The following is a 23,318-nucleotide window of genomic DNA, read 5'->3' as shown; positions in this document are numbered from 1 at the left end:
TACTAATGTGGAGAAAAGGCCATGTGACAATGGGCACAGAGAATGGAGTGGTGCAGGTGTACAAGTCAAGAAGTGCCAGCAGCCTCTACAAACTGGAGGAGTCAAGGAACAGATTGTCCCCTAGAGCAGGTGGGTGGCATGTGAGTGGCCCATGAGAGCCAGGGTGTGGTGTGCCAAGTGGGGCTCTGGTGTCTGGTGGGCCCCATACCACTCCTATCTGTCTGGGACACCATGGGGACAGTGCAGTGTGGAGGTCTGGCAGGTGTGCCTGACTCGGGGACCACAGTACCCTGTCTCAGTTTTCTTGTGCACAAATGGGGATAACACCATGGCCCTATCAGGGGGCATAGCCAGAACTAAGCAAGATTGGCGGTGGCTAATCCACTTTCCTTTTAGTGAGGTATTGCTTGTTTTTGTTTTGTGGTGAGCTGTGTGCTGCTAGTTCACTTCAGGGAAGCAGGGGGGCCTGGGTTTGTCTTTGCAGTGCTCAGGGCAGGGGGCAGGTCGTGGTGGACCCACTGAGGGGGGCCTGCTGTGGAGCCATAGTCCCCGGAGTTCTGCCGTAAGATACACTGGTCGGGGTCGTGCTGGTAAACCCATCTTGACAGGCCCTTCCTCACCGCCTGCCAGTGCCTTTCTGTGGTGATGGTGGGTTAGTCTGTGATTCTGAGAGCGATTCCGTGAGAGGCTACGAGTCCTCCAGGGACTCCTACTTTGCCACTGCTCCCTGAACACGAGCAGATAATTTCTTTACAAGTTAGGACATCAGTGCTGAGAGCAATAGGGGTGAAATCTTAGGGCTGAGTCTATGAGAGCTCTCAGATAGATACCAGGCCCTGAGTCTTTAATGCAGAGCAGGAGGCCAAGGTGGGAGGTTATTGGTGGGGAGGGAGAGAGGAGGGGGCTGAGTAGGGGGTGGGAGTCTCTATTTAACCTGGCCTCCCCTCCAGCCGGAGCTGTAAAGTCCTCCCATCCCTATCACTGTAGCCTCACCACCCCACATACCCTGTGTTCTCAGATCTGGTCAACTGCAGAGTCAGCATGGTGATGCCCTTGCCTGCCCTCCCAGAGCCCCAGAACCCATCCCAGCAAAGTGAGGATTCTTAGGGAAGAGCTCTCTCGGGGAAGGGCCCTCTCACTTCCCCTTGCCGAGTTAAACTCATTCCTTGTGGGGAGGGCCCTGGAAGACTCAGACTCCGCTGTGACTCAGGAGGAGGGAAGGCTTGGACAGTGGGTAGGCAGTGGGGAGGCCGGTTTCCAGAGGCGTTGTGGAAGCAGGGCTGTGTGAGGGTTAACAGCTGAGGCCTTGGTGGTGGCTGTAGCGGGGTGGGCAGGTTCCCCTAGCTCTGACTCTCACCAGCCATGTGCTCTCAAACATAGGACAACTTTTCCAAGCCTCAGTTTACTCATCTGTAAATTGAGGACAGTTAAGAGGACCTATCAGATAGGTAAGCTTCATTTACATGAGAATAATTATGTAAATGGATCGGCAGGGTGCCTGGCACTCGGTTAGCACTCATAAATGTTGGCTATAGTGAAGACAGCAAGGGTGAAGAGGACAGCTGTGAGTTCTGTGGCCCAAGGACTTTATCACTCTATCCCATGCAGCCTCTCACTGTTTCCCGTGGGACACGGGGAGAGCTCACCACTGAGCAATACCTCACTGATCCCAATGTCCACAGGGCAGAGGGGATCCTGCTCCCCACAGTCTGTGCTCTGCACTTGCTGTCTCTGGCCTGGGCAGCAGATCCAGCCACACAGGAACTGGAGGAGAGGTCACGGGTAGCAGTGAATCCTTACCTTGGTTGTCATAGGAAGTGATGACCTGGGTCTGAGGGTGCTGTTTCTCCGCCAGGTTTCCTGTAGACGCAAGACAGAGGGACCTGCAGTGGCCACAGGGACTGTGGAGGAGTTTGCCCCAGGCAAAGCAAGGAGCAAGGAGCTGTGTGCGTCCGCCAGAAAGGTGAGCTGGTGGGGGTCAAGCTCACCCCAGGCCTGGCTTAACCATGCGCACACCCACGAGCACATCCCCATGGTGTACACACGTGGGAATAGGCACAGTTCCACACATGAATGCAGAGGCAAATTACTATGAACCTGTGTGCACACACCCTCACACCTCTCAGCAGGTGCCAGCAGAGGCTGGGTTTCTTCTCCACAAGGTGGGGACAGCTCCAGTGGGCTGAGTAACCATAACTCCCAACTTTAGTGTCACCAGGCTCAGTTGCCAAAATACAAAAAGATGCCTCGCTGATCATCATGCCTTTCTATCCCCATTTTGCAGCGGATGAGCCTGCTGCCTGGAGGTTTAACTTCTGGCCAAAGACCCTCCTGCTAGGGTAGGTCAGACTGGGATCTGAACCCCAAGTCTCCTGATTCCTAGCTCAACCTCCTCCTCTGAGAAGAGTGGGGGCAGCCTTCCTAGCTTAGGAGTTGGGGTGATTGCCGCATGGGTCAGTTTTGGAGACATTTGCAGGGCATCCGCTATGTGATAGCTCTCTCCATGCATGAAGGGTATTTATGTCCTGGAACACAGAGCTGTCCTCAGAGCCTAGTGGGGTCAGCTTGCTGTGGAGAAATGCCCAGTTCCTGCCACAGGCCATGAAAGGGGAACCCACAGGCTTACCTGCCCCTCCTATGGGATGCAACACCTTCTGCTACATCTTTCCCTTAACAGCTGCTGTGGTGGCCTGGTCTTGCTGAGGCTGCTTCAGAGGGATCAAGGGAGGGGCTGGAGAAGGGCCAGGGTTGTGGCAGCAGGGGGTTCCCCCACTGTTACCACCCTCACCTGCCACCTTCTCCCCTGGCCTCACACTGGTCTGCAGAAACGGTGTCGGGCCTGCCATTGGAAGTAGCCACTGGGACCAGTGACTGGGCCTGGAAATAAGCATGCCTCTGGAGCACTGGCCTAGGCAGGTTCCATTCAGATGACTTCCCTGGACCCAATCAGATCTGCCACTCAGTGCTTCCCACACCTTGGCCTAGGTAGAAGCCAGTCAAGGTGGGTAGGCAGGTCACTGAGCTGGGCTGGACTTGTGATCCAGCTGGCAGGGTCTTGCCCTGGAGAACCTGCCTGCTCCAGCCTTCTCCTATGAGCAGGCCCAGCCAGGACCCTCACCCCATGGGCTGAGGTCGGTGGGTTGGCCAAGGGCTAGGAGCACTGTGTGTGCCAATCCAGGGTGATGCTGGTCTGGAGCTCTAGGCCAGACTTAGGCGAGGACAGGGAGGCCACCTCCTTCAGGCACAGCTGGCTACTTCTCTGCTGGGCTGGCCGATGAAAGAAACAGGATCTGGGAGGGAATCCTCAAGGAGGACGATTGGCTGGCATAGCTGCTGTGGGTATTTATAGTCAGGGCTGCACAATTGGTTTCCCTGTGGCTGTGGGGTGTCAGTCCCTGTGCTGCTAGGCAGACTTCAGCCAGGACCAAGGAAAGCAGCCAATCACAGTAGGGGAAGCCCGTTGCTGGGCAAGCTAGTGGGGTTGGCTGGGCCCAAACACCTGCTGCTCGGAAAAGTTTGGAGCAGTCCAGGCTCCCCCCACCCTGCCAACGCCCCAGCCCAAGGAGTGCACAGGGCAGCAAGAGGGGGAACATGTGCCTTTTTGGATCAGCTCCATGTTCAGCCACATTTGTGCACACTCCACCAGCATAAGCCGTCAGCTGCCTCCTTTGCAGATGAAAGCCGTCCAGTTTCCAGGGCTGGGTGCCTTGGGCACCAGCAAGGCAAGTATGTACCCAGAATCTTGCCATTAGAAAACACAGAAAAAAAGCTGTAATTTTAACTTCTGCATGCATGCAAATGTGCAATTTGAAAAATAAATAAAAATAAAATTTTACTTTAAATTACATGTATTAGTGGAGTGGTGCAGCCATCATTTTTTCCAGGCTCAAGGCCTCTGTAGAACCTCTCTCCAGCCCTCCATTTACCTGAAACTCTCCGTTCTCGGGTAGTTTTGCAAGAACTACTTTAGTGATCTTCTTTATTTAATTATTTTTTTAAAAATATTTTTATGTTTTTTTAAAGTAATCTCTACACCCATCATAGGGTTCAAACCCACAACCCTGAGATCAAGAGCCACATGCTGCACCAACTGAGCCAGCCAGGTGCCCCATGATCCCATTTATTTTATTGTATTTTTCCACTAAATTTCCCTCAAACCAGGGATGCTAAAGATGGTAAAAATAGGATAAATTTACTATATTTCAATCTTCTAATGTAAGAATGTGGCCAAGAAGCCATAAGATGAATTTCAGACAACTCAAGGTGAGAGAGCTGTAACAAAGGAAGATGCCATGTCTCTTTCCTCCCACTGCAACCCACTTGCCCACTCACCCACTTGTACGCTGGCCAAGCAGTGCATACCTGTACCAGCTGCTGTGCATTTCTGCAGCTGACAGGTTTCTGGTGGTCTGATTCTTATAATTCTCATGAGCCTGAAGCATAGTTTTGCTAACTTTGGCATTTGCTTCAGTACAGCCAGAGTTGACGCATCTATCGCCCTATGGCCTCGTAACAAGGTTAAAGAAGCCATCCCACCGTGTATGCCCATTAGCCAGGACCCTGAGGGGTAGTCCTCAGGTCAGGGGTATGTCTTAAGGACAACGTGTCCCCATGCACAGGGCAGGGGACACAGGAAAGCTCTTCACTTCCAGGGAGTTGAGACTCTATTGCAGTGAAAAGCATCACGATTATAACCATCAATGTGGTGCCATGAGGGCAGCGTTCCTGACTATCTTCATCTCAACAACTGGATCCCTGCCTGGCACAAAGTAAGCCCTGTAGAGCTTTATTAAGGGAATGAGTGAATGAATTTACTTCCCTTTTGTTAGCAGAGCATAGCTGTTTGGTCTCAGGCAATTGGGGTCCTGATTCCCCATCTGCAGAGGGTCATGGGGGGTGGTATCTTCACACTGGCATTTGATGGGCCCAGATCTGACTGAGCCCCCTGATGGAGCTCTGGGAGTGGAGGCCTAATTCTTAGTAGAATTCTCACGTGCCTACAGTGAAGTTTCACTGATGTTTGTTCTGGAAGCTGGGCTAATGAATCTGTGAAAGGTACAGAATAAGGCCTAGTATAGTCAGTCCATGCATGGCACTCCCAGAGATGTCCTGGGCCTGTTCCCTGCAGGGCAACAGATGCCTGGCACCAGAGAAAGGAGGCTTTGGAAACTGACTTCTCTGAGCTTATTGTATTCTGGGTCCCAGGCCATCCGGGAACCATAGCACCCATCTCCCTAGGCCTGGAGCAATAATGTCCCAAAGCAGGCCACTGTCCTCTCCATTTGGAAAAAATTTCAAAGATGGCTGCCCTGCATGACATAAGCAGCCCCATCCCCAGTGGGAACACACTCAAACCTCACCGTGCCAGATGATGCTAAGTCCTTCCCTATATATAGCCAGTGAACAAGTGGGTGCTCAACCTTATGGAATTGCTCCCCTCCCCTCACAGCGTCCAGGAAACTGGGGGACCTGATCTCAGGGAAAACTTTCTAGAGTCACAGCAGCCCCAGAGCTTTGCTGAGTCATGAGCAGCTACTTCCGGAGTGGTTAGATGTCTAGAGCCAGTTTTCGAACATGTGAAATCTAATGCTTCCAGTCATTTTTCAATGTGTTGAATTACAGAGATTGAAAGGAAAACAAAATGAAAAGAGAGAATTTACCATGCACGTCATTTCCTTCGAATTTCTGCCATCTCCGGATTCCATTTCCGACACCTTGGAGTCCTGTGGGATAACAAGGTCTGGAGTGAGGTTCTCAGTGGCCGGGAGACCCAGGCCAGCGAGTGACAGGTCAGTTGCAAATGTATCTGGGGTGAAGTGGGGCTGGTGGAACTTGGCTCTCTCAGGATTCAAGGGGGACTGCCTGTGAATGAGATGCACTTTAAAATATTAAAACAGTGGTTTCCAAGGATGGTGGGGTTGGTTATCAGCATCATCCCGGGAGAATTTGCACGGTGCAGATGCCTATTCTTCACTCCACATCTCTACCTCTTAAATATGGAAGTATTATTGTAGAAGATGTTTGCCATTGATTTTGCCTTCCTCTTCCTGTATGTGGTGAATCTCCCACTGTTAGGGTCATGATGTGAGGTGGGGGATGGGCAAAGATGGTCTATCCCTGTGGGAACTGCAAGTGATTGTTGCCTACTCTCCCAGCCTCCCTTGCAGGTAGAGCATGGATGTATGTCGCCTAGGCACAGCCAGTCAGATGCACCTGCGTCTGGTTCCATCTTGGGACCTGGTGATGCAAGAGGGAAGGGAATGGAAGTGCATGCGCACTCTCTCTCTGGTCCTGGCTGAAAGTGGTGGCTGCAAGGTCCAGTTCCTGGTGCAGAAATGGCGTATGTTCTGGCAATGGGAGCAGCTGCAATAAAATCAAGTTCCTGGTGAGGACGGAGTATCTAGGGCTCCTTGGTGGCAACAGAGGTTTCCTCACCAGACCAGCCCTGCTGTGCAGCTTATGGCACTCTTCCTGGAAGCTGTGCCTCTAGCCTGGTTCTCCAGCCCTTTCAACCACTCCTCAAGTCCCTCTGTCCCTTCCTGATGCTCTTCTATTCTGCAGAGCTCTCCGCAGCCAAGATCTGGGGCTTGTGGCTCAGAACCGTCGCTGACACACACGTAGAGTAGAATACACACATCACACTGACTTGGGGGATGAAACCTGACTTGGGGCAGGGGACTTTAGGCCACCTCCTCCATGGCTAGGGGGTATATGACAGGAAGTGAGGGCACCCAGGCATATTTTTGAGAAGCACTGCACAATGGAAAATGCTAGGGCCATAGAGGGAAAGAGCAGAGAGCATCTGTTGGCAGCCCAAATCCCTGGCACATGCTGCCTTTGCCTCCTTTCCCTCTGATTCTTTTCTGCCACAAGGACAGAGCAGAAAGCCACCCAGTCCTCTGTACCGTGACAGTAATGGAGCTCAGGCCCTCCTTTGCAGAGCCAAGGACCTGGGCTGGGGGCGGTGGGGGGACAGGAGGAGATGCCTGGAAGAGGTGTGGGGGCGTTTTGGATCTTGTGCACCAACAGGAGGCCTTGGAACAAGCTTGTCTAGTTCAGTGTTTCCCTGCCTTGGGCTGTGTGGGCCCATAGTCTGGCTTAGCCAGGGGTCTCCTGGACATCACCATTGCCCAGCAGGCCTCAGAGGCTGTGCATTCTCACTCTTCTATACTCTGGTACAGAACTGTCTGATTGTAAATAAGTGACACTGGTCTCTGCACTGCCATAGTGTCTGGGAAAAAACCTCCATCAGGAAAGTTGTGGAGGAAACTAGCAGAAAGGGCTTGGCAAGCAGGGCCTTCTTGCCTTGCATCATGGTCATGAGTGTGAAATGCATTGGTCTGGAGCCTGTAGGGTTAGTGCTAGGGGTCAGACACCTCTGAACCAGTCCTGATCCCTGGCATTTCCGAGGCTTCCCTGTGTTGTTGAAAGGCCCTCTCTTTCTAGTGTTGGAGCCTTTAGGAGAGATGAGATCAGAGGGGGCGGGGGAGGGAGGGACTCACAGGCTGGCCTGGAGCCAGGCCTCGTGGGGGTCCTCTGGCCTTGCCATGCATAGGGGGAGGCTTTCCGGACTGCAGTGTCCAGAGTAGAAGCAGTCTCTTTTCTATCAAGGAGCAGAGGGCCTCTGCCGATTTCCTCATTACAGATACGCAGGGTGGGGGGCATTTCCGCCTCTCCTGGGAGCAGCTCTGGGAATGGAAGAACCAACTAACCCAAACAACTGGCCTCAAATCCCGCGGGAGATCGGAGTACCTATCAACATTCTCAGCTCTCCAGAATCTATTTCTTTCCCTGCCTTCCTCCCCAAGAGGTCACAAGGAACCATGGGGCAGGTCCAGCCTATGTGACTGGTGGGGGCAAAGCCATTCAAGGCACCATTGCTTCAGTGTGGCAGGTGGCAGGTGGATGTGCAATGCACCAAGGGCTGTTAAAACATCAGTCCCAAAGCACTGGCCCTCCGTGAACCTAGCACAAACCTCACACCAGCCCCCGTGAAGGCTCGGGATGGCCTCATCATACACCTAGGACTTCTGAGGGGCTTTAACATCCCCTATTCTCCATCTGTATTCTCTTCAGTGTGCCCTTTCCTCTGGGATTACAGAGGCCTGAGTGCTGCTTTCCACAATTGCTCTATAAAGAGTCACTTTATTTTTCCAGTCTACCCTTTCTCAGAAAGTCTACAGGAGGAGTAAAATTAATAGATCTGTGAGAGCGGAGAGAGCAGATTTTCAGCTTACTCTAGCAAGCCTTTTACACCACCCTTATGCCTTCTACTGTAGGAGGCTGAGAGAGGCTTCAAGAAAGGGGAAACTGAGGCCATGAGTTGTGCAAGGACACCAAGGGAGCTCCCCGTCTCAAAGTCTGATTCAGCACACAGATTCCCCTGGGTCCCCTGCGCTCTACAAAGTGCCATGTGAGGAGCAGGCCTCGGTCACCCAGGGGTCAGGACTGAGGTTCTGGCCCCCTTCCTCCCAGGCATCTTCCAACCCTGTCGTGCACCCTTCGGAGAGTGGCTGGGAGGAAGCTGGCTCCCGGGGGGTGACGGAAGCACAGGGAGTCAACCCGGGGCAATCACGGGGCTGCGCGTTGCCACGGGACGGGACGGGACGCCAGTGCTTGCAGAGGAGCAAGAGGAGCAGGCAGCGGTGGGGAGAGAGGGTCGGTCTCCCTGGCCTCTTTCGGGGGCGCGTGGGGCGCCCCCCGGCGGGCGGGCCCCAGGCGAGGAGGCCGAGGTGCCGGGGTCTGGGGGCCCGGGCCGGGCGCTCGTTACCTCCTCTGCGCTGCGGCAGCGCGCCCGGGTCCGCCTGCCGGTCCGAGTGCGTGCCGTGCGCTGCGCGCCGTTTCTCCGAGTGCACGATCAACAGCATGTCGATGGACACGGCGTTGCTGTCCTTCTTCAGCTCCATGGTGCCGCCTCGCTCCCCGCCGTTGCGCCGCGGCCGCTCTCGAGGCTGCCTGCACTGCAAATGGCCCCGTGCGCGCCGCTGGCCGGCGCGGGAGACCGCGAGGGCGCGGGAGAGGGCGCTCCCCCGCCGCCGAGCCGCTGGGCGCCGCGTTTCGCTGACTCTGCCAAACACGCCATTAGGGCCCGCCCGGGAGGGCGCTACCCTAACGAAGCCGCTCTAAGTCACCTTTGAAAGGAAATCCCGGGCCGAGCCCTGACCTGCACGCAGGCCGCGGGCGGCACAGCCACAGGCTCTAGCGCCTCCTACCCCGTGCGCTTGGAGCGCTCGTCCCAGGCTCCAGAGCCCTTCTCCCGCCGGCCGGGCGCTGCCTGGTCTCCGCAGCTGGTCCCGGGATTCCCGGGAGGGCCCGAGGTAGACCTTCTCCGGAGCCTTCGGCGAACGCAGAAATCTCACGGTGCTGTCAACAGTGAGAGTAAATTCGGGAAAAGGAAAAGCAGCACGGGGTGGCCCCGCTCCTTCCCTTCCCCGGGTGGGTTTTGGAGGTTGATGGCTTCCTCTATAAGAGAGAGATGGGTAGGGTGTTGGGGTCTGGACCTCTGCGATTATGGCTGCACCAGAACTTGGAACATGACTACTGGGCATCAACTTAACAGTTCTTTCTGGCTTGTGGTGAAAGTCTTAACATCTCTGTTCCTTCTAGAAGCCTGGCTCATGCTCCTTGGGGAAGGGGGGAGGGGCAGAGGAGGAGGCTGGTGCAGGGAGCAGCCTGCCTGCTGTGCTCAGGGAGCTGGACCTGAGAACCCATCTATTTTTAGTGGGGCCCGGCCTGCCCAGCCAGCAGCAGCAACAGGCCCTTTGGCTCTGGGTCTCAGGAGTGTTTACAGCGGCATCTGCCTGCTAGCCCTTGGCACGGTGGGCCCACCCAACCTGGGCCAGTCCCCTAACTTAAGTTTCCACCATTAATAAATGTCGTGCACCCGGAAGCCTTTGCTCTGGGCCCCTTCGTATTGGAGTGTGATGACCCTACCTTGCAGTGTGGTTCCTGAGAGCCCCCGCCTCCCCCTCGGAGGCAGACCCTACTGTGTAGGCCTAGGTTCCAGTCTCAGCTTGGCCACTCGCTGCCGGTGTGACTGTGGACAAGCCATTTCCTTCCATTTCCCCACCTCTGTCATGGCATGATACGAGTTCTCACAGGGCTGTTGTGAGAACGTGTATTTGAGGTGTCTGGCGCGCAGCAATGGTAGCTGTCATTCATACTTGATTTTAAGGGGGGAGGAAAAGGACAGGTGAGGTGACAAGTCAGTGGGGGGTGGGGGACACACAGATCTACCCTCAGATTCTGAAGATGTTTGTCCGCGGACTGTGACTCACAGTTTGTCTGCCAGTAAAGGCCAGCGCCTTGCTGCGTCACCACTACCCCTCGCCCACTGGGCATCTGAGGAAGGAGATGTCACTGGTTTCTGACAGTGTTGAATTGCAGTCCCAAGAGAGCTGAGCTGCGGGACTGGCGTAGGTGGGTAACTCCCAAGGCATGTTTCCTCATGTAGTGAGTCCTGTCCCTTGCTGTCCTGCCTGCATGTGTTTGCCCATGCGCGCGCGCGCACACACACACACACACACACACACACCTGGGAGGCTGGCTGAGGCTTGTTTTCTAGATGGCTAGGGAAGTAAGAACAATGGATTCTTCAAAGTTCCTGGAGTCTTAGAGATTGCCTAGGTGGCATCCCCCATCTGACCTGAGAAAGCACCGTGTACCTCCTTCAAGGGTGTAGGTCCCAACAGAAGCTTCTGTGCAGCACCTCTCATTACTCAATGGGGCCGAGTGGGAAGGTCAAGGGAGCTGAAGCCCCCTTGCCTGAAATTTGCATTCCCATCCTTGTTCCTTACTCCCCAGCTGGAGAGCGTCACTGTGAGGAGCTTGCTCACATGACATCCCATTCCAGAGCTGCCTCTGAAGCAGGAGATGATGTGGGGTTGTATTACCCAGAGGTCCAGGAAGCTGGTCTGGGGGCCTCCTGCCCCTCCAGGATGTCTGAAGACAGATCCTTTAGAGAGGAGCCTCTCATCCATGGCACTATGGACATTTGGGGCCATAGAGTTCCTTGTTGTTGAGGGAGGGGTGGTCCTGTGCATTGGATGATTCTTAGCAGCATCCCTGTGATCTACCTAGATGCCAGTAGCACCCACTTCCCTGTTGTAAGAACCCAGAGCATGTCCAGATGCTGATAAATGTTTCCTGAGTGACAAAAATGCAGTGAAAACACTGCTTTGGAACCAACCCATGAAATAGGGGCTGTGTTACCTTGACTTCTCTGGAAAATGCTGTTGCTCCTGGATCCTGATGCTGCCTAGAACCTGGACCCACTCTCCACATGTTCCCACCCATGGCTCTCAGTCCAGTAGCTGGTGTCTTGGGCCTGCACAGCTGCTCCCTGCCAGCAGCATGGGCAGAAAGATGAGATGCTCTCCTCAGTCTTCATGTTCCCCTCAGCCCTAGACTCTGTCGACCCATCCTCTCATCTACACTACTTGTTTTGGCTGAGAGGAGGATGCCACAGGAAGGCATTTGGATGTATCTGGAAAGCGGAGGGGAAGCAGGAGAGAAGGAGGCTATGAGGTATTATTCAGAGGGTCTATGTCTTCTGCTCAAACCCCCCCTCAACCGATGGGACAGAGAACAGACCCTCAGCCTGTGATTTACACCCTGGGTCCAGCCTCCTTCTATAGACTCACCTCTTCTACTTTCCCTGCCAACCCACACATGCTGTAGCCATAGCCATGCCCACTACTCCCCAAACACATCTATCTGACCTCTCTGCTTCTAGGCTTTCCTTAACATGCTGGCCTCTCCATCCTGCCACGGTCTTGAATAACATGGAATTCAGGGACTTCCACATTCTGACCTAATGAAGTCATCTGCATCCTTGTCTTAGGATCTGACAAATCAGGGGATGTCTCCGTTCTTGGGCAGACCTTTAATAATTTTCATCACAATGACTTGGAAACTTCAGGAGACCCAAAGACAAAGAGCAGTCAAAATGGTTGTATTTTTGCCGTTATCCTCCATTATCCACACTGCTTCCACACCTTTGCTTGAAGATGGGATTCATCAGTTGTCCGGATGGTTCTGAGCCCTGAGCTGTCTTGGAGATGGTGAGTGGCTGACAGGGAGAGGCTTGCTTCTGGCAGATGAGGCTTTCACCAGAAAGGGTGTGTTCTGACTCACATTTTCATTTTGCCAAAGGCTTAGTGGTTCTTCGGGGGATCACCAGTCATAACTTTTTCACCCCTCTAGAAATCCCGGGAGGTAAGTTTTTCTCTTCTCTATAGAGATGTAATAGACAAAACCAGTACATGAAAGGCTTTTAGCAGGCAGTTTGTAGACATGACATGCTTTTCTCCATTGGTGCAGTGGGGAAGGGGCACAAAGAGAGTGGGGGCACATTGGTAAAGAGCACAGACCACATCCCAGCCTCTTCACACCCTGGCTTCTGCTGATATGGGCAAACTGTTACATGGGGGACCAGACAGACGCCTTTCCCGCAAACCTTTTTGAAAGCTGGTATAGGCTTCCTGTGGTGTCTTGACCAGCCTGACTTGGCTCAGTCCCACTTCTGAGTTTGTTACTGTTGTCACTTCTTCCCAAAATACCTGTTTGGACATTCCTGGCAAGTACAGTCTAGTCATCCTTTGAAGTCTGACACCAGCCCTCACCTCCACCCTGAAGCCTGCCTGATTACCCCAGTTCTTGGAGATCCTAGAGAATGCCAGCTCTCTGTGGTGCTTTTTAACCATCCTCATTTTCTTTTTCCTACTGGAATGGCACAGACATTTAAAGGTTTGAAAAAAAATACTCTCCCAAACTACGGCAGGTCTTTCCTGTTTCATAGCAAAGTGTATGATGAAGTCATGGCCTGGCCTTAGACCATGTTAAGCTCTTCGAGGGCCAGGTCACGGTCTTCCTCATTCTTCAGTCCCCTCCCATGTCCCTCTATCAGACTTGAGCCTCCTGTGTGTATTGCACACAGGAGGTGCTCAATAAATGTTTGAATCAAATCAGACAGAACGAACCCTCCCAGTCAGCCAAGATTTCTCCCTTTAGCCCAGAGGTGCGCCAGCCTCCCGTAGATTTGTAGCGTTTGCTCTGCTGTGCCTTTTTCTCTGACCATCACGAGATGGAAGAGAAGGAGGTTAAGTGAGGACAAGCAGCTCTAAAGGCACCTTCTCCCACTGCTGACAGAGCCATCTGGAGCATGAATTTGGGGGAGTGCTTGGTTCTAACAGCCCTGCTCAGTCCCATGCAGCCGCCTCCACCCTGCCCCAATCAGGAGCCATAAGCTGTGACTTTTCTGTTAAACACAATTCCCTTTCTCAGCCTTTTTGGCATGTCTCTCCCTGATCGGCCGGTCAGCCTGTTTCAGTATTTCCATCCGTGACACCTTCATTGATTTTCCCTATTTTTCTGTCTGTAGCTTATTACAATCCCATCTTCTTGCACATAACGATGTGTAAACATGGGGAGCACTACCTCCCAAATTCCAGGTCATTTGAGTTTTGGAGTCTTTATACACTATGGCATTCTTGGCCTTTTCCTGTGGATGGAGATGATGAAAATCAATTTGTCTCTCATCACCACTTCCAAAATATCTCAGCCATGCCAACAGAGGTATCCAGTGGCACATGAAAGCCCATGGAGAGATTACCTCTTCAGCTTCCCCAAGTGTTTATTGCCGAGCTATTGAAATGCCCCTCGCATATTCCTCGATCCGCCTCCCTGATGGAAACGAAAGGTCCTCTGAAGCGGACTTGACGCTTCAGAGTTTGTCCCTTGGTAGTCAGCTACTTCTGTACAGAAGTCTGCGTTTTTCTTCCATGAACTCATGTAGCCCTCACAGTGCCCTGGGGCTGGGCTGATGCCTTTACACCCATTTTATTGATGCTGAAACAGGATCAAGAAGTGAGTTCGTGCAGTTTTCTCAGTGAGCCACCAATGGCTTCTACGTGGGCCCAGGGCTCATGCCAAACCTAACACGCTTGCCGTTCTGCGTGTGTTAGTGAAAAGGGGCACAGATGTCGTTTCTGCTGGCAGGCTGAGGTTTGGGCCAGCCGCTTTTGCAGGGCCCCAGCCAGTGCTCTGAGTGACATGTGCCCCTGGGAGAGAGCCCTCACACCTGGGTGGTGGGAGGTTGTCTAATGAGGTGGTGAGGAGGGTCACAGGAGACAGCTCTGGAGTGTCTGAACAAAAACGCAAATGAAGTCAGAACAGCCTTTTGATCATCCCTGAAGACCCCTGGGGACTGTCGGAATGAGGTTGGTGCCCATCTGCCCCAAACGGGACAGGTGCCGTGGCCTGGATCCCAGGGGGCACAAGGGAACGAGTTTCTAGTGTCAGTTCGGACTCCAGCCTTGCCTGTCCCTGGGGCAGAGCCTCTAATAGGAGCCACGGGTATTTTTAGTCTCACGTGTGCAGGCACAGGACAAGGAGAGCTGGATAGGAACAGCTAATAAGCCATGGTCTTTATTAAGTTGGGAAGGGTGAAATGAGGGGGAGGACAGGGAGCCTAGTGGAACTTTTGCACATGCCTCATTTTCTGAGAACTCTTTTTCCATAATTCACCAAGAAAGATTGAGGTCAGGGTGATTATGCATAGCTCCAGTTAGAGAAGCCGGAAAGTGGAACATGCTTACCTCCTGCAGCCTGCACGTCCCCTCCCAAAACGTTCTGCTCTGCCCTCTGGGTGACCAGGTGGGGCAGGAGGGATTCAGCTTTGGGGCTTGGCTATCAAGCCTCCCCGGTGGGGGTGACTGGGAAGGACCAGATGAGAAGCCCATTCCCGAAGGAAAACTTGCAACCTCAGAAGAGAGTTGAGCAGGTGTCAACTACTATCCCGATTTCACAGAGGAGGAAATGCGGGTTCAGAGAGGTGCAGATATTTGTGCAAGGCCACATGGATGGGAAATAGGGGAGCTGGGCTTCAAGCTAGATCAAGGTCTACCACTGTTTTGTATTACATTGGTCTTTTCCCAAATGATAGTCAGTCATGTCTAAGACTCTTTATCCATTTTATTTAACCACATTTTTTTCTATGCCAACTCTGTGTCAGGAGCTCTATCACTGGGATGAGGCAGTGAAGGTGATACAGTTGCTCTCAAGATCTCTGGGCTTAGCGAGGGCAGCGTAGAAGCCACTTCCAGCCAAACCTCAGCGTGGGCCAGTGTGCAAGTTTGTGCTGGGGGAGAGGCAGACTGGGAAGTGAAACTGGCAAGTTTCCAGCCTTTGGTATTGAGCATGAGGACACTCAAAGCTCTGCTCACACAGTCAGTCCCCTTCTGTGCAGCATCTTCTGGGGTGGGTGAGACTGGTGGCAGTGGCCAGGGAGGGGCAAGGGTGTCCTCAGCCTTTCTCCAGTCCTGTGGCTCTGAGCACCACGATGCCTGTGGCCTGGGGCAGGACTCAGTGAGTGAGTGCTTGGCAAAGCTGCCATGAAGATAGTATCTGGCTCCTGCTGCTATCAGCCACTCCTTTCCTTCCCTACCACATCTTTAGGGTTCAAGAGCAGAAGGAGACAGTGAAAACATTGATTTGGGATGAAAAGCATCAGAGTGAGTTCTTTGTACCTTTCTGTCTCAGTCTAGAGCCAGCCATGGCATGTGCTTCTGTCCATCCATTTATCCACCCCAAATCCATGCTTTCACAGGGTCTTTCATATCTGTCCATCCATTCCATCTCTCCACCCATCCAGTCACTCTCTCATCCATCCATCTCACTTAGCTATTTGTTCACCCATGCCTCCGTCTCTACCTGAACATCACCCCTCAGTCTCTCCACCACCCCCGTTCTTCTATCCCTTCCATCTAACTTGTTCCACCCATCCACTTATTCATCTGTTCACCCATTTGTGCCCCCACTCCATCCATTACCAATTTTTTTCATACCATCTGGAACCAGACACTGTGCTCTAGGCTTTGTGTCTGGTGTTGTGAGGACACAGAGATGAATGAGTCTCTCTCATAGTTGACCCGGGAAACAGTGTACGGATCCACTTATGAAGGGAGAAGTGGAACCAAGACAGTCCTGAGAGGCTGAAAGAGAAGAGAAGGGGCTGTAGGAGGATCAACCAAGATACGTAGACTCTGCATTTTGGGAGGATAATAATGGAAAGAGAGAGAGAGAGAGACTGGGTGGAGGACAAGGAAGACAGGAAAGGAGAAAGGAAGGAAGGGAGAGAAGGAGTAAGGGTGGGGTGGAGGGAAGGAAGGAAGGAAAGAAGGAAGGAAGGATAAATGTGTGTTGGGCACCTACTCTGTGCTGGACCCTGTGCTAGGTGTTTTCACTAGTCTTACTTATCCCAGCAACTTTCTGAGGTGATGCCCTGCATTTTAGAGATGAGGAACTAGGACTCAGTGCACCTATTCCACATGAATAAAACCTGAAGGGCAGGGCTAGGTTGAAAGTGCTTGCTAACACTGAGCATCAGAACGGGAGCCTGAAGCAAACAGGTCTGGGACAATTGAAAAGCATGCCATTTGACAGTTAACTTCTGGACTGTTGCCTGAAAGTGTGTTTGGGTAGGAACCACTCCTACGGTGACCAGTTGGAAGGAGGTGCAGGGCCACGCACAGTTGTTGGAGTTAGATGCCAGGTTGTACCTGTATGACGTGGAACTGGAGCATGCCTCGGTGGTTCTGCCAGGTCCAGGGTCCTTCTGGAAGATTCCTGGCTCTGGATTCTTTCTGTCAGGACACACCAAGCACCTTAGGCAGGGCTGTAGGCATTTGTACACCAGTCTAGTGTCCAGCTTTGCTTTACTTTTCCGGTCGGAGCTCTCCTCCTGGGGAGACTCAGCATAGCCCTAGGCAGGAGAGCTCAGCTTCACCACCCATCTGCTAGGGCTGCAGCCAGGAGTCTGTGAGCCCTAGCCCCAGGCCCCTCTGGCACCCAGGATGTACAGTTTCCCACTGACATATTGCTCCTGGCACTTTCTGGATCCATACCCAGTTCTTGTTGTTTGATGCCACCAAATTGTTCCCTGACCACCTGATGAGTAACTGTAAGTGTTGACAACCACTGTCCCAAGGCCGGAGTATTTCCAGATGGTTAGGTAGGTGGCCCAAGCAATCACGGGCTCTAGCGACAGCTCAGGGAGAGGGGTTCGGGCGGGGTGAAGTGGCCCTACAGTTTACCAGACAGAGGCTCTCTAACCCCTGCAGAGCTTGTGGAGAGGGGGGGTTGTCGGGGGCTGGGTGAGGGGCACTGCAAATTAGAGATTCTAGAATTACACAGGCCTCATTCACGTGAGCCCCTCTGTGTCTTATGGACTTGTGGGTCTTCATTTCTCTGAAGTCAGGCTGTCTGTCTGCCCTTGCCTACCCTGGAGAGCAGAGTTTGGGGGAAGGGAATGCAGACACCCAGGTATCGGTGCTGGGCCCCGGGGCCCCACAGTGGCTGGAAAGGGGGGATGTGTGAGGAGAGTGGCTGCTTGAGGCCCAGTTACCTCAGCCGTCCTTCTTCCCCAGCTTTCCCCCTCGGCATGACCAGGCCACCCCCCTGCCAGCTCAGCTGTCCTCCCTCCTCACCATGTAATCCCTGCCAGGAAGAGAGGGGGGAAACATGAGCCAGCCTTCTCCCACTGCATCCTGCCTTCCTGTCCTCTGTCCAGCCAGGAGGGATGAAGGGAGGGGGCTGGGGACAGGGAAGGGCAGGCTCCGGGAAAGGCTCCCAGGCTCAGTGGCCTCCTAGATGCACGAAAACTACAAAACTCAGGCCTTCCCCCTAAGCCCACATGTGCAGGGCCTGCCCTCGGCTCTGCTAGCATCTGGACACCTGTGAGGCCAGTTTAGTCCAGCAGAGCCTCTCCTGCCTCCCCTGGGCTTTGCCTTCCCCTTCACCTCCCTGGGTCTAAGGTGGGGAGGCCCTGCTGGCTGTTTTTGCTTTCCTGCTAAGAAGGTCACCTACGAAAGAGGGAGTTCAAGTCCCAGCATTGCGAGGCAAGTCAGAGCCTCAGTCTCCTGATCTGTAACCTGGCAGCAATCATGCCCGCTGCCCAGGGCAGAAGACAAAGGGAGGTGGTGCAGAGTGTGGCCCAGCACGTGGCTGGCATGCGACCGTGATGGTCTATAAACAGAGCCAGTCTGGTCCCCGAACCTGGGACACAACCTCAGATAGGCAACCACTCACCTCATTATCAGGGCACCTCTGGGACTCTGGATGGGAGGAGCAAGGACAGAAACAGCCCCCATACGTGCACCTCTTGGTGGGATCTCAGGAACATCAGGCGGTGGAACATTTGTGCGCGGGGACTCTGCTGTCAAGACCATGCCATTCATCTGCATTCTCCTAGAGCCCCGCAGTGGGTGTTCCCTTAAAGCAACTCCAGTTGTGCGTGCACGTGTGTAACAAAGCCACTTTGGGTCCCCCACAGATGCTGGGGGGCCCTGGAAGAGTCGTGTCCCTTCTCTGGGACAATGGGTGTGTTGATTCCTGCCTGACACAGCTGTTCTGGGGTCAGCAGCTGGCCTCCTGCGTGGCACACGCGGTAACAAGGGATCCCATGACATCCATTCCCTTTCTCCCTATCCGCTGCTGAGGTTTTCCCCAGGTTGCCTTGGGATCTGCTCCAGGGAAGAAGGGAACAGAACAGGGGCGTGGGGAGCCCTGGCTTCTCAGGAGACACTGATGCAGACTGAGGTGGGGCAGGGCTGGCCTAAGGTCGGCAGCACAAGGTCACTTCCGGCCCCACCCTGCTGGTCTGGGAGAAATAAGGTGGGGGGCTTTAGGGCACTCCAACCAGCCTAGGTTCTTCTCCCCCAGCTCCTGGTAGGAAACGCAGAGCAGGGTGGAGGCCTTAACCATATCTCTCAGTGAGGGAGGTCAGGGCTGGCCTGTGTCCACAGAGGACCCCTAGCTCCCCGTGCTGCAACTGGGACAAGCCTACTGGTGCAAGGCTTTCCTCTTCCCCCTGCCCTTTCCTTGAGGCGGGGCGTCTGGCCCCTGGAGTGGCTATTGAGCAAGCGGGAGTAGGGAGCTTGCCTTCTCTCACAGGGTTACCTGAGGCAGGCTGGGCTGGGGGCTGGTCCAGGCCTGGAGCACAGTGATGACAGGGACCTGTTGGTGGCAGGACAGTTTGCACTCCCCAGGTGGTGGCTGAAAAGCTGCCACTGGGGGAGGAGCCTGTGATGACATGTGCCTCTGGCCAAGGCCTGACAGCCATCTGTTTCCAGCCACCAGCCGGGAGGCCTCCAGGGAGGGAGAAGACAGGGAAAGAAATAGAAAGAGAAACAGGGGACAGAGAGAGACAGAGACAGGGACACAGAGGCAGAGATAGGGACACAGAGGCAGAGAGAGACAAATAGGGAGACACAGAGACAGAGGGACAGAGAGAAGAGGAAAAACCCATAAAAGCAAGAGAGAGAGAAAGAGGCAGACAGAGAAATAGAGGGACTGAGAGACAGAGACAGGTAAAGAGAGACAGAAGGGGAGAACAATAGGAGCAGAGGAGCAAAGAGAGTGAGAGAGAGGGATGGTGGGGGGAATGAGAGGGGTATGGGAGAGAGGGAGAAGTAGAGGGACACGGGAAGATGGACATGGAGAGAGACACAGGGAGAGAGGCAGAGAGAGACAAAGAAATTCTGGAGACATAAACAGGGGGGTGCATGCTGGGGTAGCTGGGGTTGGAGAGGGGAGAGAGACAAAGGCTTCTGATCAGGCTCCCGGTGGAAGGAGAACCCTCATAAACCAAGGTCGTTTTAGCTCAGCACATGGAGAGGAGGAAGTTGCGCTTGACCCTGGGTTCCTGGCTTCAGGGTCCTGACGGTGGACCTCAGGTGTTAGTAGGCAGCAGAATCACTGGGGGCACATTCAAGTTCAGGTGCCAGGCCCATCCCCAGAATCTGATTCTCTGGTCAAAGTGAGGCCAGGAATCTGCATTTCCATCAGATTCTGTTGTGGGGTCACACTAATCACAGTCAGAGACACTGCACCAGGAGGAGTCAGAAGTCGGTCCCCTTGTCCCCTCCCTGCGTCCCCTCACTCGCTGTGGGCCCTGGATGGGCAGCGACCAGGGCTCCGAGGGAACTCCCTCCACAGACTTGGAGGCTTCCCACATCCCTTGTTTCACCAGCCAGTGATCCTAGGAAGGGTTGGGGCCCTCTGTCTCCCCCTGGATGGTCAGGCAGAGAGGCACCTTGGAGGTCATGATTCAGTTCCAGCCACTCTGTGCAGATGAGGAAACTCAGCGGCTAGGCCAAGGCAATAAAGGTGACATGACACATTCATTTCTCAAACTCCTGCTATGGCCCAGGCTCTGTGCTGAATATTCTTTCAATTTATGGCTTAAACAGGGAAAGGTCATCACTGTGTCCACCTTAAAGGTGAGAAAATGAAGCCCAGAGATACAAGTAACCTTCCTAAGGGCACACAGCTAGTAAATGGCAGAACCTGGACCAGACTCCACGTCTGTCTTACCCGAAAACCCATGCTCAAGTCCCAGCTTCTTCCCTATTTCTATTAATGGCTCTGCTGCCTCTCAGGCTGAGATCCCAAACACAGCTATCTTGGTTCCTCCCCTGACCCCATCCAATCATTGTCACGGGCCTGCCTGGGCCAGCTCACGGCAATCTTCAGTCACTACAGTTTCCCACTGTAATATCTCGTCCCCAGTTCAGCCTTTGTATCTTTAGCGCAGACCCAGGCGGTACTCTTCCAACTCAATTTTCCCCCAGACTTGTTACCTATATCCCTGGAAGTGAGGAGGAAGACAGACAGGTAGCTGTCTTTCCAGGCTAGGAAACAGAGCCTGGGGCTGACTCTCGTGCTAACACCTTGTGAGAGCGAAGTGGGGTTGGGCTGCAATTCCAAGGCAGCAAGAGTGAGCGAGATAGGGGAAGGAGGATTCAGGAAGCGGTGCTGCTCGGCTGGCCACAGTCCCAGGAAATAGAGCCGGTTTGTTCAGGCACTGGGTTGGGTCCAGAAAAAAATTAGTGGGATGTCATCCCTTGAAATGGTGTATTTCAGAAGCTCATAGAACCCAGGACACAGTTTACTTACTATTGCTGATTTATTACAAAGGATATTTTAAAGGATAGGAGTGAACAACTGGGTAAAGAGATTACATACGGTGAGGACTAGGGGCACCTCGGTGGCTCAGTTGGTTGAGCGTCCGACTTCGACTCAGGTCATGATCTCATGGTTTGTGGGTTCAAGCCCTGCATTGAGCTCTGTGCTGACAGCTCAGAGCCCGGAGTCTGCTTTGGATTCTGTGTCTCCCTTTCTCTGCCCCTCCCCTGCTTGTGCTCTGTCTCTCTTTGTCTCTCAAAAAGAGATAAAAATGTTTAAAAAAAAAAAAGATTAAAAATGTATATAGGGTGAGGACTTGGAAGGGTCCCAAATGCAAGAGCTTCTGTCTCTATGAAGTTGGGGTGCACCATTCTCCTGGCACATGGATGTATTCACTGACCTGGAAACTCTCTAAACCCCATGCTTCTGGGCTTTTTATGGAGGCTTCATCACATAGTCATGATTGATTATTAACCCGTTTCCTTGCTCCATTCCCCTCTCTGGATGATGGCGGCTGGGGCTTAAGCTTCTAATCATGGCTTGGATTTTCTGGTGACTAGCCCCCACCCAGGAGTCCACCAAGCGTCACCTCCTCCTAGCCTCCTATCACCCAGGAAATTACAAGGTTTTGAGGAGCTCTGTGTTGGGAACTGGGCTCAAAGACCAAATATGAGCAGACACTGGAGGCAGAAACTAATATATGTATTTCAGGATTTCACAGCCTGGAAGTATGAAAAACCCAGTGGGACACCCATGGGTCTGCTTCACAGACCTATCTGACTAGTGACACATCCTGGAAGGGGACTGACTCTCTGGCTCCAAATGTGGCAGCTGGCAGACTTTGTGCTGTAGCCACTGAGGAAGGATTTGCAGGGAGCTGTCATACATCAGATCACGGGACTCTGCTCAGACCCTCCTGATGGAAGTGCAGGACCTGGAAGTATGGGGCTCCGGTGTGCTCTGGGGCTGCACTGTGGGGCTGCTCTAGACAGAGGACCTTGGGGCCTGTAAAAGTGTCTGCGCTTTCAAACTGTTGGGGTGCTCTGACATGACCTGGCTGGGTCATGGATGGAGGAAGCCATGAAGCCCATGACCATGGGACTCCCTGTCGGCCCAGCTGTCCACCTCAGTGTGAGGAGGAAGTTGAGGACTGAGAAAGGCTGTCCCGCTGTGAGCCAACCAGGAGGGGAGCTGCCGGGTGGCTCTTGGCTCCTGGGAGATGAGTCCAGCCAGAGCAGGGAGAAGTGGAGGTGGCATTGTCTTGACCTTCAAGACAAGGCAAGAACACATTCTGGATCCGCTTTTAGCAAAGCGGGCCTTCCCGTCTTCTGAATGGCTTTCTCTCTGACTGGTATCCAGTTAATTCCCATCATAAAATCATTTGTTTCTTCACTGAACTCAACTGCTCTTGAGGTAGACTGCTGAGTATTCATATCTGATAGATTTCCACAGAGCTGAGTGCACTCTCTACTTTCCCCTCGGACTTGTTCCTTCTTAGTAAAGCACATCTTATTGCTACATGTCTATCAAGAGGTCATCACCTCCACCACTGTCACCATTTTCCCCTCCACCTCCAATACCATCACCATCTCCACCACCGTCCCCATCACCGTCACCATCACTCATCCACCACCATCACCAGTACTACCAACACCAACCTCACCACCATCACTCCCTCCATCGCCATCACAATCTCACCTCCATTTCTACCACCAACATCACCTCCACCACCTTCACTCTTACCCTCACTACCAAAAGAATTTGTCTTATGTCTCAGAGACCATCAATCTTCAAAGTTGCAGGTAATGAAAGAGACGGGCTATATAGTAGCCAGAGGAGCACAGACCATGGATTCAGAGCAACAGCCCTTTTCCTCCTCTTCATGCGCTTCTTCTTGGGGGTTCTGGTCAGACACTGCGCTGGGGTGATATCCTGGCCTCTCCCTCTACCCACTCCTCCAGCCCTGATGCTTGTCACTCACATAATTCAGGTGTCAGGAAGTGCAGTAGCTCTCAGGCTCTGGGGCCCAGCTCCCTCTCTGGCCGGTTTGCAGGGTATGGGTCCACCAGGCTGTTGACAGCTGCTGTCTGTTCTGATTGCTCAGCTCCTGTGCGGTGTGGATCATTAAGTATTTTACATAACACCAATGCTGCCCTAGGCTAACCGTGCCTCAGTTCTTATTACTTATTGATGAGGCTGATGGTGATTTCAGTCATGGGAAAGCTCTTTAGTCACTATTCCATGGCTTCTGGAGGACTGAAATGCCTGGGTAAGTGGGTCAAAGATCTTAAGTAAAAATAGAGCCAGTGCATGTTAAAAAGATGGAATTTGGGGACTGGAAAATAATTTCTGAG

The 23,318-nt window shown here is 53.3% G+C and overlaps 1 protein-coding gene across 9 annotated transcripts in view; it reads right to left on the bottom strand.

Annotated features, from left to right (window-relative positions):
- The window catches only part of KY (kyphoscoliosis peptidase), a 57,120-nt gene extending 34,041 nt beyond the window's left edge, over positions 1-23,079 (bottom strand). Inside the window, exons 1-5 of one of the 9 annotated variants that reach the window (XM_053221429.1) lie at positions 22,946-23,079; positions 16,560-16,643; positions 8,771-15,992; positions 5,661-5,723; positions 1,801-1,860 (exon numbers count right to left, since the gene is read on the bottom strand). In XM_053221429.1, coding sequence (XP_053077404.1) covers positions 1,801-1,860; positions 5,661-5,723; positions 8,771-8,906 — 259 coding nt within the window. In that variant the 5' untranslated portion in view covers positions 8,907-15,992; positions 16,560-16,643; positions 22,946-23,079. Of the gene's footprint in view, positions 1-1,800; positions 1,861-5,660; positions 5,724-8,770 lie in introns of all 9 variants that reach the window. The other 8 variants (XM_053221426.1, XM_053221431.1, XM_053221432.1 and 5 more) reach the window with 8 other exon arrangements.
- Positions 23,080-23,318: the final 239 nt, after the last annotated feature.

Source organism: Acinonyx jubatus, chromosome C2 (genome assembly GCF_027475565.1).
Source record: "Acinonyx jubatus isolate Ajub_Pintada_27869175 chromosome C2, VMU_Ajub_asm_v1.0, whole genome shotgun sequence".
In the NCBI taxonomy this organism is placed as follows: Eukaryota; Metazoa; Chordata; class Mammalia; order Carnivora; family Felidae; genus Acinonyx; species Acinonyx jubatus.
Note: the sequence above shows the minus strand (reverse complement) of the source record. Positions and strands in the feature narration are given on the sequence as shown.